Source organism: Medicago sativa, chromosome 8, assembly GCF_051527215.1.
Source record: "Medicago sativa cultivar Bolivia chromosome 8, Bolivia_mono, whole genome shotgun sequence".
NCBI classification, from domain to species: Eukaryota; Viridiplantae; Streptophyta; class Magnoliopsida; order Fabales; family Fabaceae; genus Medicago; species Medicago sativa.
This window is the reverse complement of record NC_140756.1, coordinates 72,491,838-72,510,537: the sequence shown is the minus strand read 5'-3', so window position 1 is coordinate 72,510,537 and position 18,700 is coordinate 72,491,838. Positions and strand designations below refer to the sequence as shown.

Here is an 18,700-nt window from a genome sequence, read left to right as displayed (position 1 = left end):
CTTTTTTGGACAGAATATTGGGTTAAGTTAATGTCCTTTAGTTTTTTTATTTTTCATTTTTTCTTATTAAATTTTTAGCTTAAAAAAACTTGTTAGAAAAGATGTTTAAAATATCTATAATTTGCTATTTTTAATTTGAAAACTGTCCTAAATACTATTTACAAATGAAAGACATAAGATTTTATTCATTATCACGGTTGAAAAGTGATTGGCTAATAAAAAATAAATGAGTCATGATTCAATTTAATTGGATGATAAATAAGCATTAAATGAGATGGAGAATGTGAAGATGTCACGTGTACTTTTGATTTGAAGCAAGCCAAATGTTTAATAAACCGTAAAACAATAAAAAAAAAACCAATGACATCCAAAAAACTAAAATTTAAGAAAAAGGAATTTACTCGTTTGATGCTATATTTTTTAAGCAAGCCAAATGCTATATTCTATTAATTTTGTTTTCTTAAATTATATTGAAAAATACCATTAAATTCCAAAAATTTAGTGATATAATTCAACTTTAATCTTTGGAAAGTAACTTTGTACACAATATCCATTTTATATACAAAAACACAATATCAAACAAAACTTCAAGGTACCTAATAATTTTTACAAAAATAAATAAAAAAAAGTAGCAATTATATTTTCATCACAATCTTTTAGTGGCAAGTCTATATGTCCGGACATTTAATTTTAAATTGAAATTTTGTTTTTCAAATATGTTCCGGTATTTTTTTATTGAGAATTTTTTTGGACACGAATTGGCAAAAGGAGGTCAATTCATGTCCATGGTCAAATTTGTTTAAAAAATGTACAACATAAATAGACTAAAAAAAGAGTACAACACAAATGAATGAATTGACAAATAGTAAATATGATAAGCTTCACCACCAAAATAGATGAACATCTTTTTTTTCCATAAAAAAAGCAACTGATGTGTTATAATTAAATTTGAAAATAGAAAATTGTGTAAATATATGAACAAACCAAAGTTGAACAACAAAAAGAGGGATATTGAGAAATTGATTCCATGAAAAAGAATTTAAAATTTAAAATAAAGAAAACGTTTCAATAAACCTAAAGAAATGTTTTGGGAAAAATATTGAAATTTGAGAATGAATTTCAGAATGAAGTGAAAAGGAATTAGATCTTTTATTTTATAGATGAATTACATCCCTACAAAGTTAATACAATTAATTTTTATTTATTGTCATTATTAGCATGTTTTCAAAATAGGTAACAATTTGAATAAAACATTCCATTTATTCTATTTTCATTATAAGCTCTTTAGTCAACTTGCATGATCAAGCATAACATTGAATTCTAACTTTCTTTCTTAAAAAGAACAATGAACTGTGCTAATCTTTTTGTTTTTTCTGTTTATGAATCCGTACAATTGTGCTAATTTATTTTTCACGAATTGAGGCATAGAATTGTACGAATTGAGGCATATCATTTCCACTGAAGTCAAGGCAAATAAGACATATCAATGATTTTTAAATAAGTTATTGTTTTTTTTTCAATGCATCCTTAGTAGTTAAGGCAAATAAACATTCCTTAAAAAAAATAATTGTCACTATCAAATATCGTGGCGTAAAATTATAAACTCAAACACTAAAATTTTAAACAATGTAGAAACAATTTTATAAATACTAAAATTTTCAAAAAACAAAACAGTAATTTTTTAAGTTGATTATAATTTTTAATTTTTAATTTGCTCAAAAAAAAAAAGTTGATTATAATTGTCAATAGAATTTTTAATTGATTAGTCACAATAAGGTCACAATTGTTATAAAAAAAAAATCAAGAAAATCATTACCCTTTGTGTTTTCCAAAATTTTCAGTTGCAATCCTGGTACAATAAATATTCATCCGAATTTTAGCACTTGACATTTTGGTGTGTATATTCCCTAAAAAAAACATGTCGGCGTGTAGATGAAAGAAAACATTAAATGCACATATCATTATAAAGTTGCCATGTGTACTATCAAAATAAAATAGGGGAAATGTTTATAATAGAGATTATTGTAGCACTTGATTGCAAATTAACCATTAATCAACTATTTCCTTCTATACACTCTACTACTACATGATATCAATCAACTATTTCTAAATAAGAAAAAAAACTCCTTGAGTGCGGCAACACTGATCATTTGACCAAATCATTATTGCTTTGAGTGGGCAACACCATATGGTGTAGAAAAATCGGTGATGAAATGGTAAAGAAGTTACCATATATATATATATATATATATATATATATATATATATGGGATAGGATCAAATGACACCATGGTGTCAAAATTAGTTTGACACCAAATCTCATCCATTCATTACATTTAATCCAAAGGTTAAAAACTATCCCTAATATAATTCTCCTAAACCAATTTCTTCCTCTATCATCTATTTAAGAAAAAATGGAAAACATTTATGGTCATAAATTCATTATCAATCATTCTTTTTTTTTCTGTCATTTTTTATTACTTATTTTTTTATTGAGCATTGTTATGAGTGACACGAAAAGGAAGAATATAACATGTGCAGTTTTTGTACCAAAAAAAAAAAAATAACATGTGCAGTTTTTAAAAAATAAAAAACTAATTTGTCCATTATGTGTGGAAATCAACGGAATACATAAACTCAGCATTTCGTCTTTTTACTGTTCGTAGCAACCATCATTTCGTCTTTTTACGTTTTAATTTAATTTTTTTACAGAAAACATTGAAGCATACCGTTGTTGAGAGGTAGTTAAGCTTAAACATGACGAGTGGTAAAACAATCTAATTAGCAGCAATTTTTTGAGAGGCAGATAGCAACAACGGTGAAAGAAAAATAATCATTTTAGTGTTTTGATTAAATGTGTGACTTTTTTAATAAAATTTATTTAATTATCGGTGGTGATGGCTGATGACTGACCCAATCAAACCGTAAGTATGATTTTTTTTTTTTAACCCTAAGCAAGAATAATAAGTGGTAAAAATGAGGGAAAATGGAAATGATTGATAATGAATTTATGATAAAGATTTTTTTAATTAGGTGATAAAGAGAGAAATTGGTGTAGGAGAATTATATTATGGATAGTTTTTAACCTTTGGATTAAATGTAATGAATGGATGAGATTTGGTGTCAAACTAATTTTGACACCATGGTGTCATTTGATCCTATCCCTATATATATATATATATATATATATATATATATATATATATATATAAAGAAGTTACCATATTTGTAAAGCAAATTAATTATGTATTGATTACGGCAATAGCATGATATCATAAAAAAAACGGAAACAAAAAAACCAATATGGCAAAAATAAAAACATTGGAGTCCAAACAGAGTAATTGCCAAAAAAAATGGTATTGCCAATTGCTATTTTTTTCTGATAAAAAACAGTGTATACGGACGACATTTTTTTCGGAGACTTAAAAAATTAGTTTGATACGATGATATATAAAAGTGGTACTCTGTTTTGATACGATGTACATAACGTTGATCCTATTTAAGATAAATCTTATTTCCGAAGATTAAAAAAATTTCAGAAAGAGTATACAATAATTAATTCCTTCAAAAAAAAAGTACACAATAATTAAGTTATCTCCGAGTAATCACAACAAATATCGGTAACTAATATGTAAAATTGATCGGTCAATTAGAGTCGAAATTAGAGTGGAAAAGAAAAAAAAACTTTAGTCTGGAATGAACGTATATAATAATATCGTACGTATACAATACGGTTGGATTCCTCCATAAACATAAAATACGGTTGGATTAAAATGTATATAATACATATTGTTAAGGCAAAATGCACATGTACATAAAACAACACTCTATATTTGATACCATTTTTTAATCAAATATTTACATAATACATAATACATAATTAACGCAACTATCTTGATCAAAGGTCTAATCAAAGGTCTTATGCATTGCAAAAAATTTGTTTGACGAACATTAAATGCTATAAGTAAAATGAGGCGCCACGTGTACTTATGCTCATAGAAGTATCCTTTTGTATTATATAAAGATGTAGCCTAATAAGTGTTCCACGTCGTAAATTAATAAAACCACATCATAAAAAATGACAATAAAGGAGATGGTGGGACTAAAACTAAAAAAAAAAAAAGTAAAATAAGGGGAGCAAAAAATCGATTTGAAAATTGGGGGGGAACAAAAATGCATATAAGCCGTTTAAACAAAATATGTATGAAACATAATTATATCAATGTAAAATTTGAATAAAGGTACACCTACTACTAAAAAGAGTCATTTTTGAACAGAATTTCGGACGGTTTTGGGACGGAATTTACGGAAAATTCCCACGGAAAGAGTGTCCCATGGAAATTTTTTATGGATTCTAAATTAAGAAATTATTCATTAAAAAATCTAAATATTTCAATTTTCAATACATTAAGTACACAAATTTCTATTAAAATTTACCGTTTTAGACACTTAAAGAATACCCAGAGACACTTATTAGCATTTCCATTTTTAAACTTCATTGTTTGATTGAAATTTCATGTTATATAGTATATGTTTGGAATAGCGGTTGCGGGAAAAATATTGTGTCCCAAAGATGTTTCAATGTGAAAATAAAGAAGCTGGGAATTGGAGCTTCATCTTGGACGTGCGTTTGGCATCCTTTCAAAGTGGAAGCAAACACAACTATAGATTATTTGCGTGGAATTTTACATTAAAAGGATACTCCCTCCAAAATGAAATATAAGGAAAAATAATAGTTGAAAAGTCAATATACGTAGTTAAAAATTAAGTCCACTTACATCACTTTTTCAACTACCCTTTTTCATTTCATACCGAGTGTCACTTTAGAAGAAAAACAATATTGAGTATATTTTATTTTTTCAATTCATAATTAATTTTCTTTCAAATTTCCCTTTAACAAATTATAATGTATAACTCTCAAGGCATCATTATATATATTTTTGTCAAATAGTCTAGTGGTTAGAAATTCACATCTTAAAACAAGTGGAGTGTCCGGGGTTTCGAAGCCCTGACCCTGTATATATTATGCAATATCCCTATTCTAATAAATAAAAAATACACAAGAACTACAATAATAATAACTTTTAATATTTTGTTTTTTTTTACAAAATATTCATAATCTGATTATTATTTTTTTGACAAAACATTCCGATATATTATAAAGATAATCTAGAAAAAAAATTCAAGTATTTACTAATTTTCTCAATCTATATAAAACAAAAAAACCTAAAATGACTCAATTAGAAATGGAGGGAATAACAAACTAAGATTAGTCCAATCAATAAAGATCAACACATTGTTCCAATCCTACCGTCCATGTAAGGGTTTTCTAATCGATAAGTGGCTATGTCCATCCATATCTTGTAAGAACATTGATTAAGATCTCGTTTTTTTTTTGTTGAGGAAATTTTTTCAAATATCGTTGTCTATGTGACAATTTCGTTCATTTTAATAAATATAAATATTTTCTTAATAACTATTTATTGCCCTATTAAGCTTCTAAGATCCAAATCACATAAGTTTTTTAAATAAAAAAAATGTAAAGAAATAATGGATGGAGTGTGTATAAAGTTTCACACATCTTTTTTTTGGGGTTACTAATTTCCACGAAGCCTCTTGTCATCATTTATTGAGTTGTAAAACACCATTCACCTGATCATGAAACAAGTAGTTGAGACTTGAAAGAATGTAGCCAAAATTTGACCAAACGGTGTTAGTGAAGACGGAAGCCGTCACATTCAAAACATACCCTAGAAAATGGGAAATCATATTCACACGTGACACGTGCTTAATACAGAACCGGGTATTAAACGTGTATTCTTCAAGCTCTCTCTATAAAAACATGTTGCCAAATTTCTTCACACAAACAACAACACTTCATCTCTTCTCTTTCTTCATCTAATCTACTTTTCTTCAACTAAGGTAACCCTCCTCATATATCCAATAGTTTAGACTTTGCATTTTATAGGCTGCTTAATCTTTTTTCCAATTTTTGGAAATCAAAATTAAAGAGTTTGGTTTAATTGGCCTAATTGTTTTTACTTCTTAATTTTTCAGTTTTTCCCATACAAGGAATTCAAACCTGAAAAATGATTCAAATTTCGTCTACCAAGTACATGCCTGAATTCGTAAGTACACAACACACTAAGTGCATATTTAGATTGTTTACGAGATTGATAGAATCACGATGAACTAGAGTAATTTTGACAAATTCAAAATTCTTTTACCTTACTCTTTTTCTTTGAATTAACAGGGATTAATGGAGGACACTACTTTGTTTAATGATTATGAGTACCCTATGGATTCATCTGCATTTCAGTTTGATGATATGGCATACTTGAAGTCTTTCTCAGCATCCCCACAAGAGAGTACTTATTCCTCTCATACCAACAACATCAACAACAAGCGAATCCATTCTGAAAGCCCACAGAACAGTTCTTTCCCCATTGAAAGTAGTCCAGATCAATCTGTTGTCTCAGCAACACCGCCAACTAAAGTACTCAAGGCTTCTCCCAAAATCATTTCATTTGATAATTCTTCTCAACAATTTTACAACATGGATGCAAAGGTTAAGAAGCCTAAAACCGAGATCGGGTACGGAGAAAACTTGAATTTTGGAAGTGTGATATCTCAAGGTGATTATTATAAACGAGAGAACAAGGTTGCTGTTGTAAATAGAAACCCTATTCAGGCTCAAGATCATGTTATGGCCGAAAGAAGACGAAGGGAAAAGCTTAGCCAGAGATTCATTGCTCTTTCCTCCATTCTTCCTGGACTGAAAAAGGTACTATATAACATATATTGTATAAATATTATGCATTTGAATGTGGGTAGTTGTGTTGCAAATTGCAATCTTTAATATTGAGAAAATTTACATACTAATTAGGTTAATGCAGACCGCAATTCAAAACGATGATATCCTCTATCAAGTAATATTAACCAATGTTCACTTTGCATGCAGATGGACAAGGCAACTATTTTGGAAGATGCTATTAAACATATGAAGCAACTAAAGGAACGAGTGAAGACATTAGAGGAACAAGTAGCCGATAAAAAGGTCGAATCAGCAGTCTTTGTGAAGAGATCTATTCTCTTCGACGATGATGGCAGTTCTTCTTGCGACGACAACTCAGACAAATCACTCCCAAAAATCGAAGCAAGAGTTTCTGGAAAAGACATGCTCATCAGAATCCACGGTGATAAACATTGCGGCCGATCTGCGGCCGCAATACTCAACTTATTGGAAAAGCATCATCTCACTGTTCAAAGTAGTTCTATTTTACCATTTGGAAATAACTATCTTGATATAACCATTGTTGCTCAGGTAAAATTTATTCATATTTCAAACATAATTGAGCTGAATTAGTGACGGATTTTTTTTATTTTCTTCTCTAATATTCGTCGAAAATTTAATTTTTTTTCTTGCAGATGAATAAGGAATATTGCTTAACAATAAAGGATCTCGTAAGAAGCATAAGTCAGGTTTTGAGGCAGCATATTTGATCCAAAACAACCAGTTTCAAGGCATCAACATATGTGATGACTATAATCTATAGTAATGACCTTAGTTTTAATATCATAGTGATTTCTTTTTCCATTTTTTTTTTTGGTCCATCATTTGGATTATTGAGGTATATATTTGAGTGCAGAGTTCAACATATGATAATAATGCCAAGGTGTTTTCTTGTTTTTTGCACAATGGCATTTTTTTAGAACTCTGCATCTCTTTTTTTTTTCACACACGAGGGATTTTTTTTAGACAATTTGACTATTCAGATAGATCTGTTTCGTCCCTCTTTCACGTTGTGGAGATTGAATAACAATGTTGATTGTATTTATTTTTATAATGTTTCTTTTGTCGTTTTGTGATGGATCCATTTCTATATAAAACTTATGATTATCACTACTAGAAAAATCAATTTTAGAGAGGGTAGCAATCCGTCACTAAACTACCATAATTCCCTCACTAACGAATTTAGTGAGGGATTTAGTGACGACCGGTAATCCCTTAAGAATATTGGCCTTGCTAAATTTTTGTGAGGGATTTTGGTTTCCGTCCCTAATTGACACGGATACAATCCGTCCCTAATCATATAAATCCGTCACTAAATATGAACCAGAAATGTGTTAAACCAAGGACAAATCCGTCAGTAATTAGTGAGGGATTCTTGTTCCCTCTCTAATAGTGAGGGACTATTCCATCAATTTTTACCAATATTTCCGTAAGTAATTAATGACGGATTGGTTTTCCCTCTCAAATTGTGAAGGCATATAACATTAATTGTGATGAACCTGAATTCCCTCACTAATTGAAACAGAAATTTACATCACTGATGTAATGTTCAATTTCCTACCAGATTTCATTAATTAATTATATTCATATTTTAACTGCATTTACTATATTAAACCATATTGAACATGTTGGTAATTATAAATATACAATAAAAAACACTTGATAAATTGTCTTCATACCCATCACAGACATTCATCACCATAAAAGTCATAAGGAAAATGTCAATAAGTTTACAACCATTGTTCCATCTCTCAAAATACATGAAGAGTCACAAGGAAACTCTCAAAATAAGTTTCATAAGAAACGCTTAAAACATTTTTAATGGTACTAGAAGTAGCACATTAGCTAAGTTTGCAACCAAGCTATCAAAATAACCATATATTATACATATTATATATCAAGTAGATGGAGGTGGAGGTGGATGTAGATGACCTTGAGAAACCATTTCCATCAATTTAGTCATTTGCTCCCTAAGAAAACGTGAATCTTCCTGCGATGCACGAATCAACTCCTCATGAGCCTTCAATTTCTCTTTAAGTGATGCATTTTCAGCCCTCATTTGTTCAAATTCAGATTGTAAGATGCCGTCAGATCTGGAAGATCTAGACGACTTATATTTCCCTGCTTCCGGGCCCAAACCATATATACGACCCTTCTTATTTACTCCTCCAACAACATGTAAGAAGATAATGTTGTCACTTTCATGTGTAGAAACATCATCCCCTAGTGCCTCCTCATGTGAATCCCTCTCAATAATCCTTTTTTCAAACTCATCCTGCAAAATAATAATATCAAAATAATAATATTTTATTAACAAGTAATAATTTCATACTTCATTCAGTCAACATAAACAACTTTTTTTAAAAAAAAAAATATATTGAATACATGAATAATTCCAAGTAAGTAGAAGGCACGTGGGATTTGATTTGGAAACTCAAGGTTCCACCTAGAGTCAAAAATCTGTTATGGCGTATTTGTAGGAATTGCCTTCCGACACGTAAAAGGTTGCGGGATAAGGGAGTTGATTGCACTATTGTTTGTGCATTATGTAACATGCAGGAAGAGGACAGCGTGCTAAAAACTTATAATGTGTTCACTGCTTGCCTATATCAGTTTCCAGAAGCATCAAACAAACTAACATTATGATATATCTTTTTGTCAAGACAATTAATTATTTTTCTCAATCTGCTTCTAAAACATACACTTACAGACTGCTACATATGTGCTTAACAATTAGCATCAGTGTAGAACCTCCATAAAAATAGCATCAGTGTATAACTAGTTCCCAACAACTAGCATCAGTGAACAATTATTTCAGTGCAGAACTATTAAAACAATTAAAAATAGCATACACTTACAGCAATATCTTTTGCTTTTGCGGAAACCCACTTGCTTGGATCACCTTTCAATTTGTGTGTGTATTCAAATATTTCCCAAGATGTTGGAGTAACTTCTGGAGATGTTTTCTAAAAACAAAACGGATCAATCAATGTTAATTGAAATTAAAATGCTTAACCTAACAAATACAATTAAACTCTAATTCAATTACTTACTATTCTCTTAGAAATCTCAAATGTTGGAATCGATCCTCCAGTGTGGAGTGGAGCATCAGAAGATTTTCTGTTTTTGCTATTAGTTTGTGCCTTGCTTTTCCATTCATCCTCACTCCATTTTGCATCCAATTTCTTACGCATTTCAACTGGAATCCAATCACCATCATCCTCCCCTTTTCTGACCCTATACATTGCACTTGAGTATAACTGAGAGGCTTTATGGTCAAATGACTTCTTAATCTCTCCATCAAGTTCAGGTAGCCACTTAAACTTCCTCTACAATATAAAAAATATAGGTTAATAATAGAATAAAGCAATATATTGAGAATAATCTACATGAAAAAAAATAAATATAACTAGTAAGATACGTAAATATTCATGAATACTTTCATACATTAAACTCTCTAAACCACATTGCAATCACACTATGTCTCCCTTTTTTTTTTTCTTCAGCCTTTAGTTCTCCATATGTTGTCCAACATCCATCAAACTTTTGCTTCATAATTTTTGTTATTGCACGTGTAGGCGCAATAGGAGGGTCAAACCTATTAAAACAATATTGAAGAAATTGTAAGATACGAGTATGATATATTTAAAATTAAAGGACAAAAAGTAATAAAAGCATACGTGCTCTCAGGTCCTGGACGAATCCAAATACGCTCATCAAGAGGGTCCTCACTCCCAATGTTTGGAGATGAATCCATATCATTTGATGATACATGTGGATCAGCAGCAGATGCATTAGATGATGGAATTTGTGGCAAGCTTGTTGATTGAGAAATGGGAGGGCTAGGAGTAGAGTGGGGAACTTGTGTATTTGTTGTTGTATGAGAAGTGGAAGGATTTGTTGCTTGCCCAACAATTGAGTGTGATGGAGTAGTGGCAGCCATACCTCTCCCAGATGAAAGTGTGGTACCCCTAACCCCTCTACCTCTACTGATACCTCTACCAGTACCTCTTCCTCCACCCGCCAGAGTATCATTTCCTGCCATCTATATATACATATAAAAAACATATATTTGATTAACACATAAAAATCTGGACACATCTAAAAAACATATAACGCGGATGGCAGATCAAAATAATAGAAGCACAAATCAACATTTACCGGTGTGTTTAACTCTTGAATTAACTCTTAAAATTGCAACGTATGATTGATCGTAGAGAAACACAGACTTTGGAAGATATATTTCAACATGTTAAGATAATATTAATTGTATGTCAAAATGAATCAAACAAATAGGTGTGTTTAAATTAAAAGGTTTGTCTAGGATAGACTTTCTAAACAATGGTCTAAATGTAAATTTTTATTCACTTTTAGTAAAAATAAAATAAAATTAATAATAATAAAAAGGAAGAAAAGATCGCACACTAACATTTGCTTGAAAGTTGGACTAAGAAAAAACATAAAATGTCTTTAGTGAATAACAACTCAAATGGAGCTTTACCAATTGGCCAAAACACACCAGCCTGAGATTTCTCACTCATAATACAACACCACTACACACTTGACACAATAAAAAAACAATTAACTTTAATCTTTCAAGGAGGAGCCATCACACATTTTCCATGACAATAAGCCGAACACAACAAATCCGGATTAGTGAATCATCAAGATGTGTTATACCAATCTGGAAAAACAAATTAAACATGACAATAACAATGTTGCATTTCAATGTTGGATTGCACAGATATACAGCAGCACCCCCATTATATTCACACCACGATACAAAATCACAACAGCAAGATGCTCCAGGGTATAATTAGAAAAAGCTCATGCATAACTTTATCACTGCATGTAGCTAGCTTGTGCAAATAGAAGGAGACAAATTAAGAATTGTGCAGCACATGAAATTATAAAGGCAACATATGCTCTACCAAAATGTTGGAAGATTAAGGCAAAAAAACCATTTCTTTGGAGCTAGGAAGCATGCAAAACAAACAAATAAGTATCAGAAAAATGAAATAGAGAAGGAGATTGAGGACTGTTTGAAGATCTTCTCTCAAACCAATAGCTAGATTTACCAAATTATAGCTGAACAATCCCAAAATGTCCGAGAACAATCCCCGACCCCTACACCAACAGAAAAAACAGCAGCCCCTATATATAGCAGCAAAAACTAACGACAACAACAACACATTTTGCAGTTGCTACACATTTAGCATATATAAACTCACAAACATACAACGTGTTCTACATCAAATTCAATCAATGCAAAATGGTCAATATGTGTTCATTATCTTTTAATCAATCAATATGAAAAATTAGTAAGTGCTAAAAACCATGATGCTAAAAATACTCTCTTTTTTCTTATACTTTGTGACAACAGCCTATCATCACATGAACTATGAAAGTAACCATTGTGTCATCGTTTGTAAAAGACATTCTATCTAATTATGAGTGAAAAATGAGACACATTTATAAGGCATCATGACTATATATGCAACAAAGTCCCATAATTCTCAAGGACAAAATCCACTTATTTCTAAAACTCTGCAGAATAATAGAAGAATAAAGTTTCAAACTTTGCAAACCCCTTTCATGAGACAAAAGTTTCTTATTCAATAGTGGACAAAACATATCAAAAAAAGGAATGGAAAATAAGTTTCTTATTCAATAGTGGACAAAACAGATCAAAACAGATCCATAATGTGGATTTAACTCCACAAGTTTTCTTATAAAATTGGAAAATAAGTTAATGTACCCTCACAGTCAATAAGTTGGGAAACTGGACTGCTACAGCAACCTTCTAAAGCTATAGACAGAGTTGAATTTAACTTTATCTTTTGTAAAGCATTAAAAATAAAAATTTATGAACCTGGTAGTGTCTTGTACAACCAATATTGAACAAAATCAAAAGATAAATAATCTCAGTCTTCAACAACAATCATTCAAACTACAAAATTAAAAATTAAAAATTAATAACAAACAAAATAAGGAAGGGCTTCGATTTACCTTACCTGTTTCAGAGCAACTTCACTTTTGGATTCAGAAATGTGAGTGAGTTCACTGTAAAACCCCACAAAACCCAAATCAGATTACGATAAAATATAAAATAAATAAATAAATAAATAAACTCTGATATTTACAAAGAGATTACCGTGAGTTTTGAGAGAAGGTCAGATTTGAGGGAACGATTTTGGAAGCAGGTAGGAGATTTGATTTTCAGAGTAAGGTTCGATTTTGGGACTGAGAATCGATTTGAGGTTTGATTTTGGGACCAAAATTCGATTTGAGGTTCGATTTGGTGAAGTATCAGTGTAGATTTAGGTTTGATTTGAGGATTTGAGGAAGAATCAGTGTAGAGGAAGGAATTGAGGATTTGAGGATTTGAGAATCGATTGGAAGCTGTTTGGAGTGCATTTTGGAGTTCATAAGCTCTTTGAGGAAGGAGTTATGAGTTTAGAGGAAAAATTTGGGGGAAAATTTGGTTTTAGGGTTTGTGAAAAAAAAGGGGAATGTTTTGGTATAGAGGAGGGAAAGCCAAAACGTGAAATAATTAGGGGGGATGATTCAGTTCTGGCGCTAATATCAATAAATTATTTGTGAGGGATTAATTTCCTCACCAACCATATAATTGATATTAGTGATGGTTTTAGTGAGGGAATCATCAGAGAAGGATTATTTCCATCTCGAAATCCGTGACTAACGTTTAACTCATCAAATTTGTGAGGGATTTAGTGACGGATATTTTGTCAGGTATTTTTTGTAAGGGATGTTTAAACCATTCCCTCACTAATAATTGGCAATTCAACTTTTTGTGTTTAATACCGAAATCCGTCCCTAAATCCGTCACAATTAGTTACGGAATTTTGTCCCTCTCTAAAATCCCTCTCTAATTTGCGTTTTTCTAGTAGTGGCGACTAAATGACAACTTGATCTACCAAATATAGTATTGGATACTCGTGTGGATGCATATCTTCAACTACTTATGATTCACGTTTAATTAATTCACAATGAATGAGATCAACTCTATGCTTCTAATACTTTTGTAGATAAATAGTATATAAATTATTAAGTAGCTTCTACATAATCTCATAAACGATCAGAAATGCTGTATTTTAACATTAAATCAATTTTTTTTTAGGAGAAGTTGACTGAATTTGGTGATTAATTGTCATTGGATCATGAGATTATTATATACCTATTGCAATTTGATATAGGGGACCTCCTAATCCTAATCCTAACTCTAGATATGGTCATTCGATGATGAGATTATATATTATTAGTATTACTTTAGTGGACAACCTCATCAACATCAATTCAAATTTGAGATTAAGACTCTTTCAAATGCTCCACATATTAGTGCACCACATACTACGTTTAGCCTGAGAAATTTGATTTGCAACAATGAAGAACACTTCAAACATACCATCTGCAGTTAAAATTAGTGGCTCAATTATATCCCGTAATTTTAGAATTTTTCAAATATCAATAGTTGTTGTGTGCAACTCAAAATCTTGTTGGGATTTTTTCTTGTTTCTCAAGAAAGTTGAAGACGATACTTGTTTCTCAAAATAACATAAACATAAGGCGGTTTTTTTGCTTGGGAAGGCATATGAGTTGCAAGACTATTTCTTGAATGCAACACAAACAAAGCGGTTGTTTCACTTAACAAGAGGTGGAAAAAGTTGGAATTCTAGGGTTGCAAAAGATTGAACTTTTATGGTTAAAAGTTGAGAGTTTTTAGCGAAATTTTGGGGTTGGGAAACACTTCAAAGCAACTTGGAGATAAATCATTGAGTTTGTTAGCCACGGGAAGAGATCCAGGAAAAAGGTAGAAGTTAGGGTTTATTGTCGAAAGCAAATTTTTTGTTACCCTTGTATATCTTTTGTAAGAAACTCTTTGATAATGAATTGGAGATATCTCACTCTCGTCCGGACATAGATCAAATTTGAGTTAGATGTTAAAGTTGTTGTCAATTTTTTTAGAAACCGAATGATCAGTTATCAAGTGCGAAACTGAATTGAGATTCAATGATGTTGTTTTTGAGTTAGATGTTAATGATGTTGTCAATTTTTATAATAAGCCGGTTGCAGATTTTACTTATTTTGGTTTCATATTTAGAGATTTTATAATTTTATAGACCAAATATACTGGGAAAAACATATTTGAGGGCCAAATTTACTAACTAAATACACATTTGAAGACAAAAATATCTATAGAAAACACAATTACGTTTGCTTTTGTAATTTTGATATATATAAAGACTATAAAAATTTATAAAAACACCTCACATATTTAGAAATTACAAACCGTTCACTCATGACATTGGTTCTACTAGACACTTCTTATTACCTTTTTTGAAAAGCAACACATCAAAGAGCATAACAATTATAAGCAAGTGTTATGTTACATAATACATATTTGAACAAGTTTGAAATGTTAGTGCAGGCACTAACCCCCACACAAACATGAATGGATTTGTCTATACTAGATTGCGTTGTTTCTGCTATTATTAATTATATGAAATAAGTTTGCCCCTCGTGTAAAAAATTACGAGTTGCTTTACACTCTCGCCTTATAATTTATAACTTCGTCAAGAGAAACATGTGTGTTGTATGAAGGGTGTATTTGGTTGGGGAAAAAAAAATGAGAAGTGAGAAAGATATGAAAAATAAAGTAAATTTGATTAATCATTCAGTTTAGAAGAAAGTGAGAAGAAATAATGGTGACAAGTTAAATCTAATTGAAGGACAAAATAGAGGACAAAGCTAATTGGAGAAATGTGACATGTTAAAACTCTCTCTTGGTTTTCTTCTCATGTGAGACGAGAAAATAAAAATTTGTAGGTCAAACTATTTTTACTGAGAAATGTTTTGTCCACAGAGATACACACACAATATATTTATAATAACTTGTTCTCTTGCTCATGACCAATATATTTAGGCCAAATACCATTTTTGATCCTTTTAGTTTGATAAAATTCTCAAATTAATCCATTAAATTTCAAAAGTTTCACTTAGATCCTCTACTCATGACCAATGTTCACACACTATTTTACATTACGTTTCATTCATTCATGACACACCACTCTAATCAAAATAAAATTCACACAATAAAAAATGTCATGCTTTATTATTTTTCCAAATTTCTCCACTTGATTTATGTTTTTGTTACCCCAATTTCAATTGTGGGCGACTTATCCATTTTATTTATGGTTTTCCTACGTACCAAGGGCATATTAATCATTTATCCGATTATTTATTTTAAAGAAGTGCTAATAACACTCATTTTTAAAATTTTCTCATTCGTAGAGTAAAATATTCATGTAGATTTCATATGTCACTTTATATGGAATTTATTCTCAAATAGAAAGATCTTCATAAATTTTATTCAATAAAAAAGTGTATGTTAAAAAGTACATATGTCCTAGACATTCCCCTATTCCTCAATAATCCCATTAATTTGAAAATAAATTGCAAAGCCCCTTGTGGACTTCAACATACCCTTGACTTAGCAGACCCATATATGGCCGGTGATCTTATGTTATTCCAGACTTACAAGAAAGACAAAAGCATCATATTCTCCTTTTCCCACTTAGCTTTATCCCAAAGACTTGCCCATCAATTTTGAAACTGAAACAGAAAGACTGCAAGTGTGAAAATTACACTGCTACGACTAACTACTTTATGCTCACTGTATTGATACAATGAAATTTGAACCTCCATCATTAAAAAAAATTATATTATTTATAAACATTTGAGAAATATATATAGATTTGACATGTACATATCCCTCCAAATCTATATGAATATTTTTCCATTAACACTTGTTAATTGATGCTGTTTTCATAAGAACTTTCCTCAACACTCTTTGTGAGTGATTGCAAATTGAAGAAAATAGACAATAATGCTTGACTTTTTAACCTATTTTTGACATATTTAAGTGCATATTTTAAGTGCAGTTATTTTTTCCTTAAAAAAAATGAATTATACCCCCAACTACAACGTGGTTATTATTAAGTATATATTACTATAAGTTTTTTTTTTTTATTTCATTGTTATCTATATCTATACTATATATAAAGAAAACTATCCCTTTCAGCACACTTTTGGGTTGGAATTTTCTTTCCAAAAATACCCCTAATTTTAAATACAAATAGTCAATTATAAAATAACACGTGGATTAATAATCAATGTCACTAATCGTCACCGTTAACTTTCTTTTACCACCGTTAACAACAGATCAAACTCACAAAAAGTTTAAAAATTATATTTGCATTTTTTATGTCTCTTCTCGTGAATTCAAATCGACCTAGAATTCATCATAGTATCCTCTGATCACATCTCATCACCTCTAAAAAATTAGAAAGTTCCAATGCTCACAAACTTGATTAATACTTCTAAAGCACCATTGAATGGAATATCTTTAAGGTCCATTTCATGAATTGAATATCTTTCTGTTTTATCCTTCGAGCAATTTACTTTCCGCCAACATTACAATTCAAACTTTGTTTTTACTTTTCTTTTGTTAGAAGAATGAATGAATCAGAATTTGAGAAAATCAAAGTTGAACAATAATCACTTATGAAAAAAAAATCCAAAGTTTATGTTTTTTCCTGCTTTATTTCACACGAGTCTATGAGTTTTTTTAATTTTTTTTAAACAAAAATAATAGCCGATGAGGATTGGACTATAAATCCTCCAAAAAAAATTAGTAACAAACGTGAGCAAAAAATATTGTTAAAGATTGAACTTTAAATCCTCTAAAAAAAGATTAGTAACAAACGTGAGCAAAAAATAATGTTAAAGATTGGACTTTAAATCCTCTAAAAAAAGATAAATAACAAACGTGAGAAAAAACTAATGTTAAAGATTGAATTTTAAAGTTTAAATACTCAAAGAAATATTAGTAACAAACATGAGCAAAAAATAATGTTAAAGATTGAACTTTAAATCCTCTGGAAAAAAATATTAGTAACAAATGTGAGCAAAATATTATGTTAAATATTGGACTTTAAATCCTCTAAAAAAATATTAGTAACAAATGTGAGCAAAAATTAATGTTAAAGGACAGACCATTCCCAATGTTGGAATCTATCTTCCACGACATGTTTTCAGTCATGGTCAATTATATGTAGCTTTATCGAGAGAGTTTCTCAAAATTCAACAAAAGTTCTCATTAATGAAGGGAAAATAGAAGGAGAAGATGGAGACTTTACGAAAAATGTAGTTTTTAAAGATAATTCTTTTATCGCAATCATAACATTGTTTCTTTTACATAAGATGTCATTTACAGATTTATGTTATGATGTTACTAATTACTATTAGAATAAACAATAAATGATCATTATTTTTTCTTTATTTTATATGCAGACAAACTAAAATATGTTGAGTTCATAAATAATTGTTATATAACTTGACAATATTTTGTTTATAAATCAATATATCAATAATTTCCATTAATATTTAAAAATTTAATCAAAATTATACAAACAAACATAATAAAATAATCACATGCGTTAGTGCAGTAGAAAGAGCGGACAGATGGGCACGATAGTGCCCGTCTTTCCGCTAGTATTTTATAAATTAAGTTTAATTCTACTTTTTGTCTCCTATATTTTATCAAACTCACAAGAGTTGACTCCTTTTTTGGCTAATTTTGACTGGTTGATGGGTAAATTATAAAAAAAATCTTCAAAGGTAAGCTAGAAAATACCATATGATGAACATGAGTTAAGTATGGTTGAGAGAACTAAGGGTGGTTCTGGTGCGGATTGGATCATTTTTGAGACAAAATATCATCCGATTCAAAATAAAAATCACATGCGGTTTGGTTCGGTTTGGATGACTATTCTAAAAAAATCCGAACTGATCTGATCCAAATATATGCGGTTTAATTTGGATCGG

General features: G+C 30.3%; 2 protein-coding genes across 3 annotated transcripts; one reads left to right on the top strand and one right to left on the bottom strand.

Moving 5' to 3' along the window:
- The first annotated feature begins 5,671 nt into the window (after positions 1–5,671).
- On the top strand, positions 5,672–7,847 carry LOC146901247 (transcription factor bHLH19-like). The gene is made up of 5 exons (XM_085737359.1): positions 5,672–5,922; positions 6,058–6,128; positions 6,254–6,784; positions 6,962–7,324; positions 7,429–7,847. The coding sequence occupies exons 2-5, from the start codon at positions 6,090–6,092 to the stop codon at positions 7,501–7,503; spliced, it is 1,008 nt and encodes a 335-aa protein (XP_085593485.1). The 5' UTR covers positions 5,672–5,922; positions 6,058–6,089; the 3' UTR covers positions 7,504–7,847.
- Positions 7,848–8,452: 605 nt separating this feature from the next.
- On the bottom strand, positions 8,453–13,706 carry LOC146901246 (uncharacterized). Of its 2 annotated transcripts, none has more exons than XM_085737358.1 (7): positions 12,948–13,706; positions 12,803–12,856; positions 10,474–10,838; positions 10,241–10,391; positions 9,847–10,122; positions 9,652–9,759; positions 8,453–9,068 (listed from the first exon to the last, which is right to left on the bottom strand). In XM_085737358.1, the coding sequence occupies exons 3-7, from the start codon at positions 10,836–10,838 to the stop codon at positions 8,691–8,693; spliced, it is 1,278 nt and encodes a 425-aa protein (XP_085593484.1). In that variant the 5' UTR covers positions 12,803–12,856; positions 12,948–13,706; the 3' UTR covers positions 8,453–8,690. The 2 variants fall into 2 exon arrangements, with proteins under 2 accessions (XP_085593484.1, XP_085593483.1); XM_085737357.1 differs by having other exon boundaries at positions 12,808–12,856.
- Between the last annotated feature and the right edge of the window lie 4,994 nt (positions 13,707–18,700).

What these genes read in the sequence shown, in the direction of transcription:
- LOC146901247 (XM_085737359.1), top strand. Translation starts at nt 6,090, where the DNA reads ATGATTCAAATTTCGTCTACCAAGTACATGCCTGAATTC. An exon ending in CCAAGTACATGCCTGAATTC is followed by an intron (nt 6,129 to 6,253) that starts GTAAGTACACAA and finishes TTGAATTAACAG; the next exon opens with GGATTAATGGAGGACACTAC. An exon ending in TTCTTCCTGGACTGAAAAAG is followed by an intron (nt 6,785 to 6,961) that starts GTACTATATAAC and finishes CTTTGCATGCAG; the next exon opens with ATGGACAAGGCAACTATTTT.
- LOC146901246 (XM_085737358.1), bottom strand. Translation starts at nt 10,838, where the DNA reads ATGGCAGGAAATGATACTCTGGCGGGTGGAGGAAGAGGTACTGGTAGA. An exon ending in TGTGGTTTAGAGAGTTTAAT is followed by an intron (nt 10,123 to 10,240) that starts GTATGAAAGTAT and finishes TTTATATTGTAG; the next exon opens with AGGAAGTTTAAGTGGCTACC. An exon ending in CAAAAGCAAAAGATATTGCT is followed by an intron (nt 9,069 to 9,651) that starts GTAAGTGTATGC and finishes ATTATTTTGCAG; the next exon opens with GATGAGTTTGAAAAAAGGAT.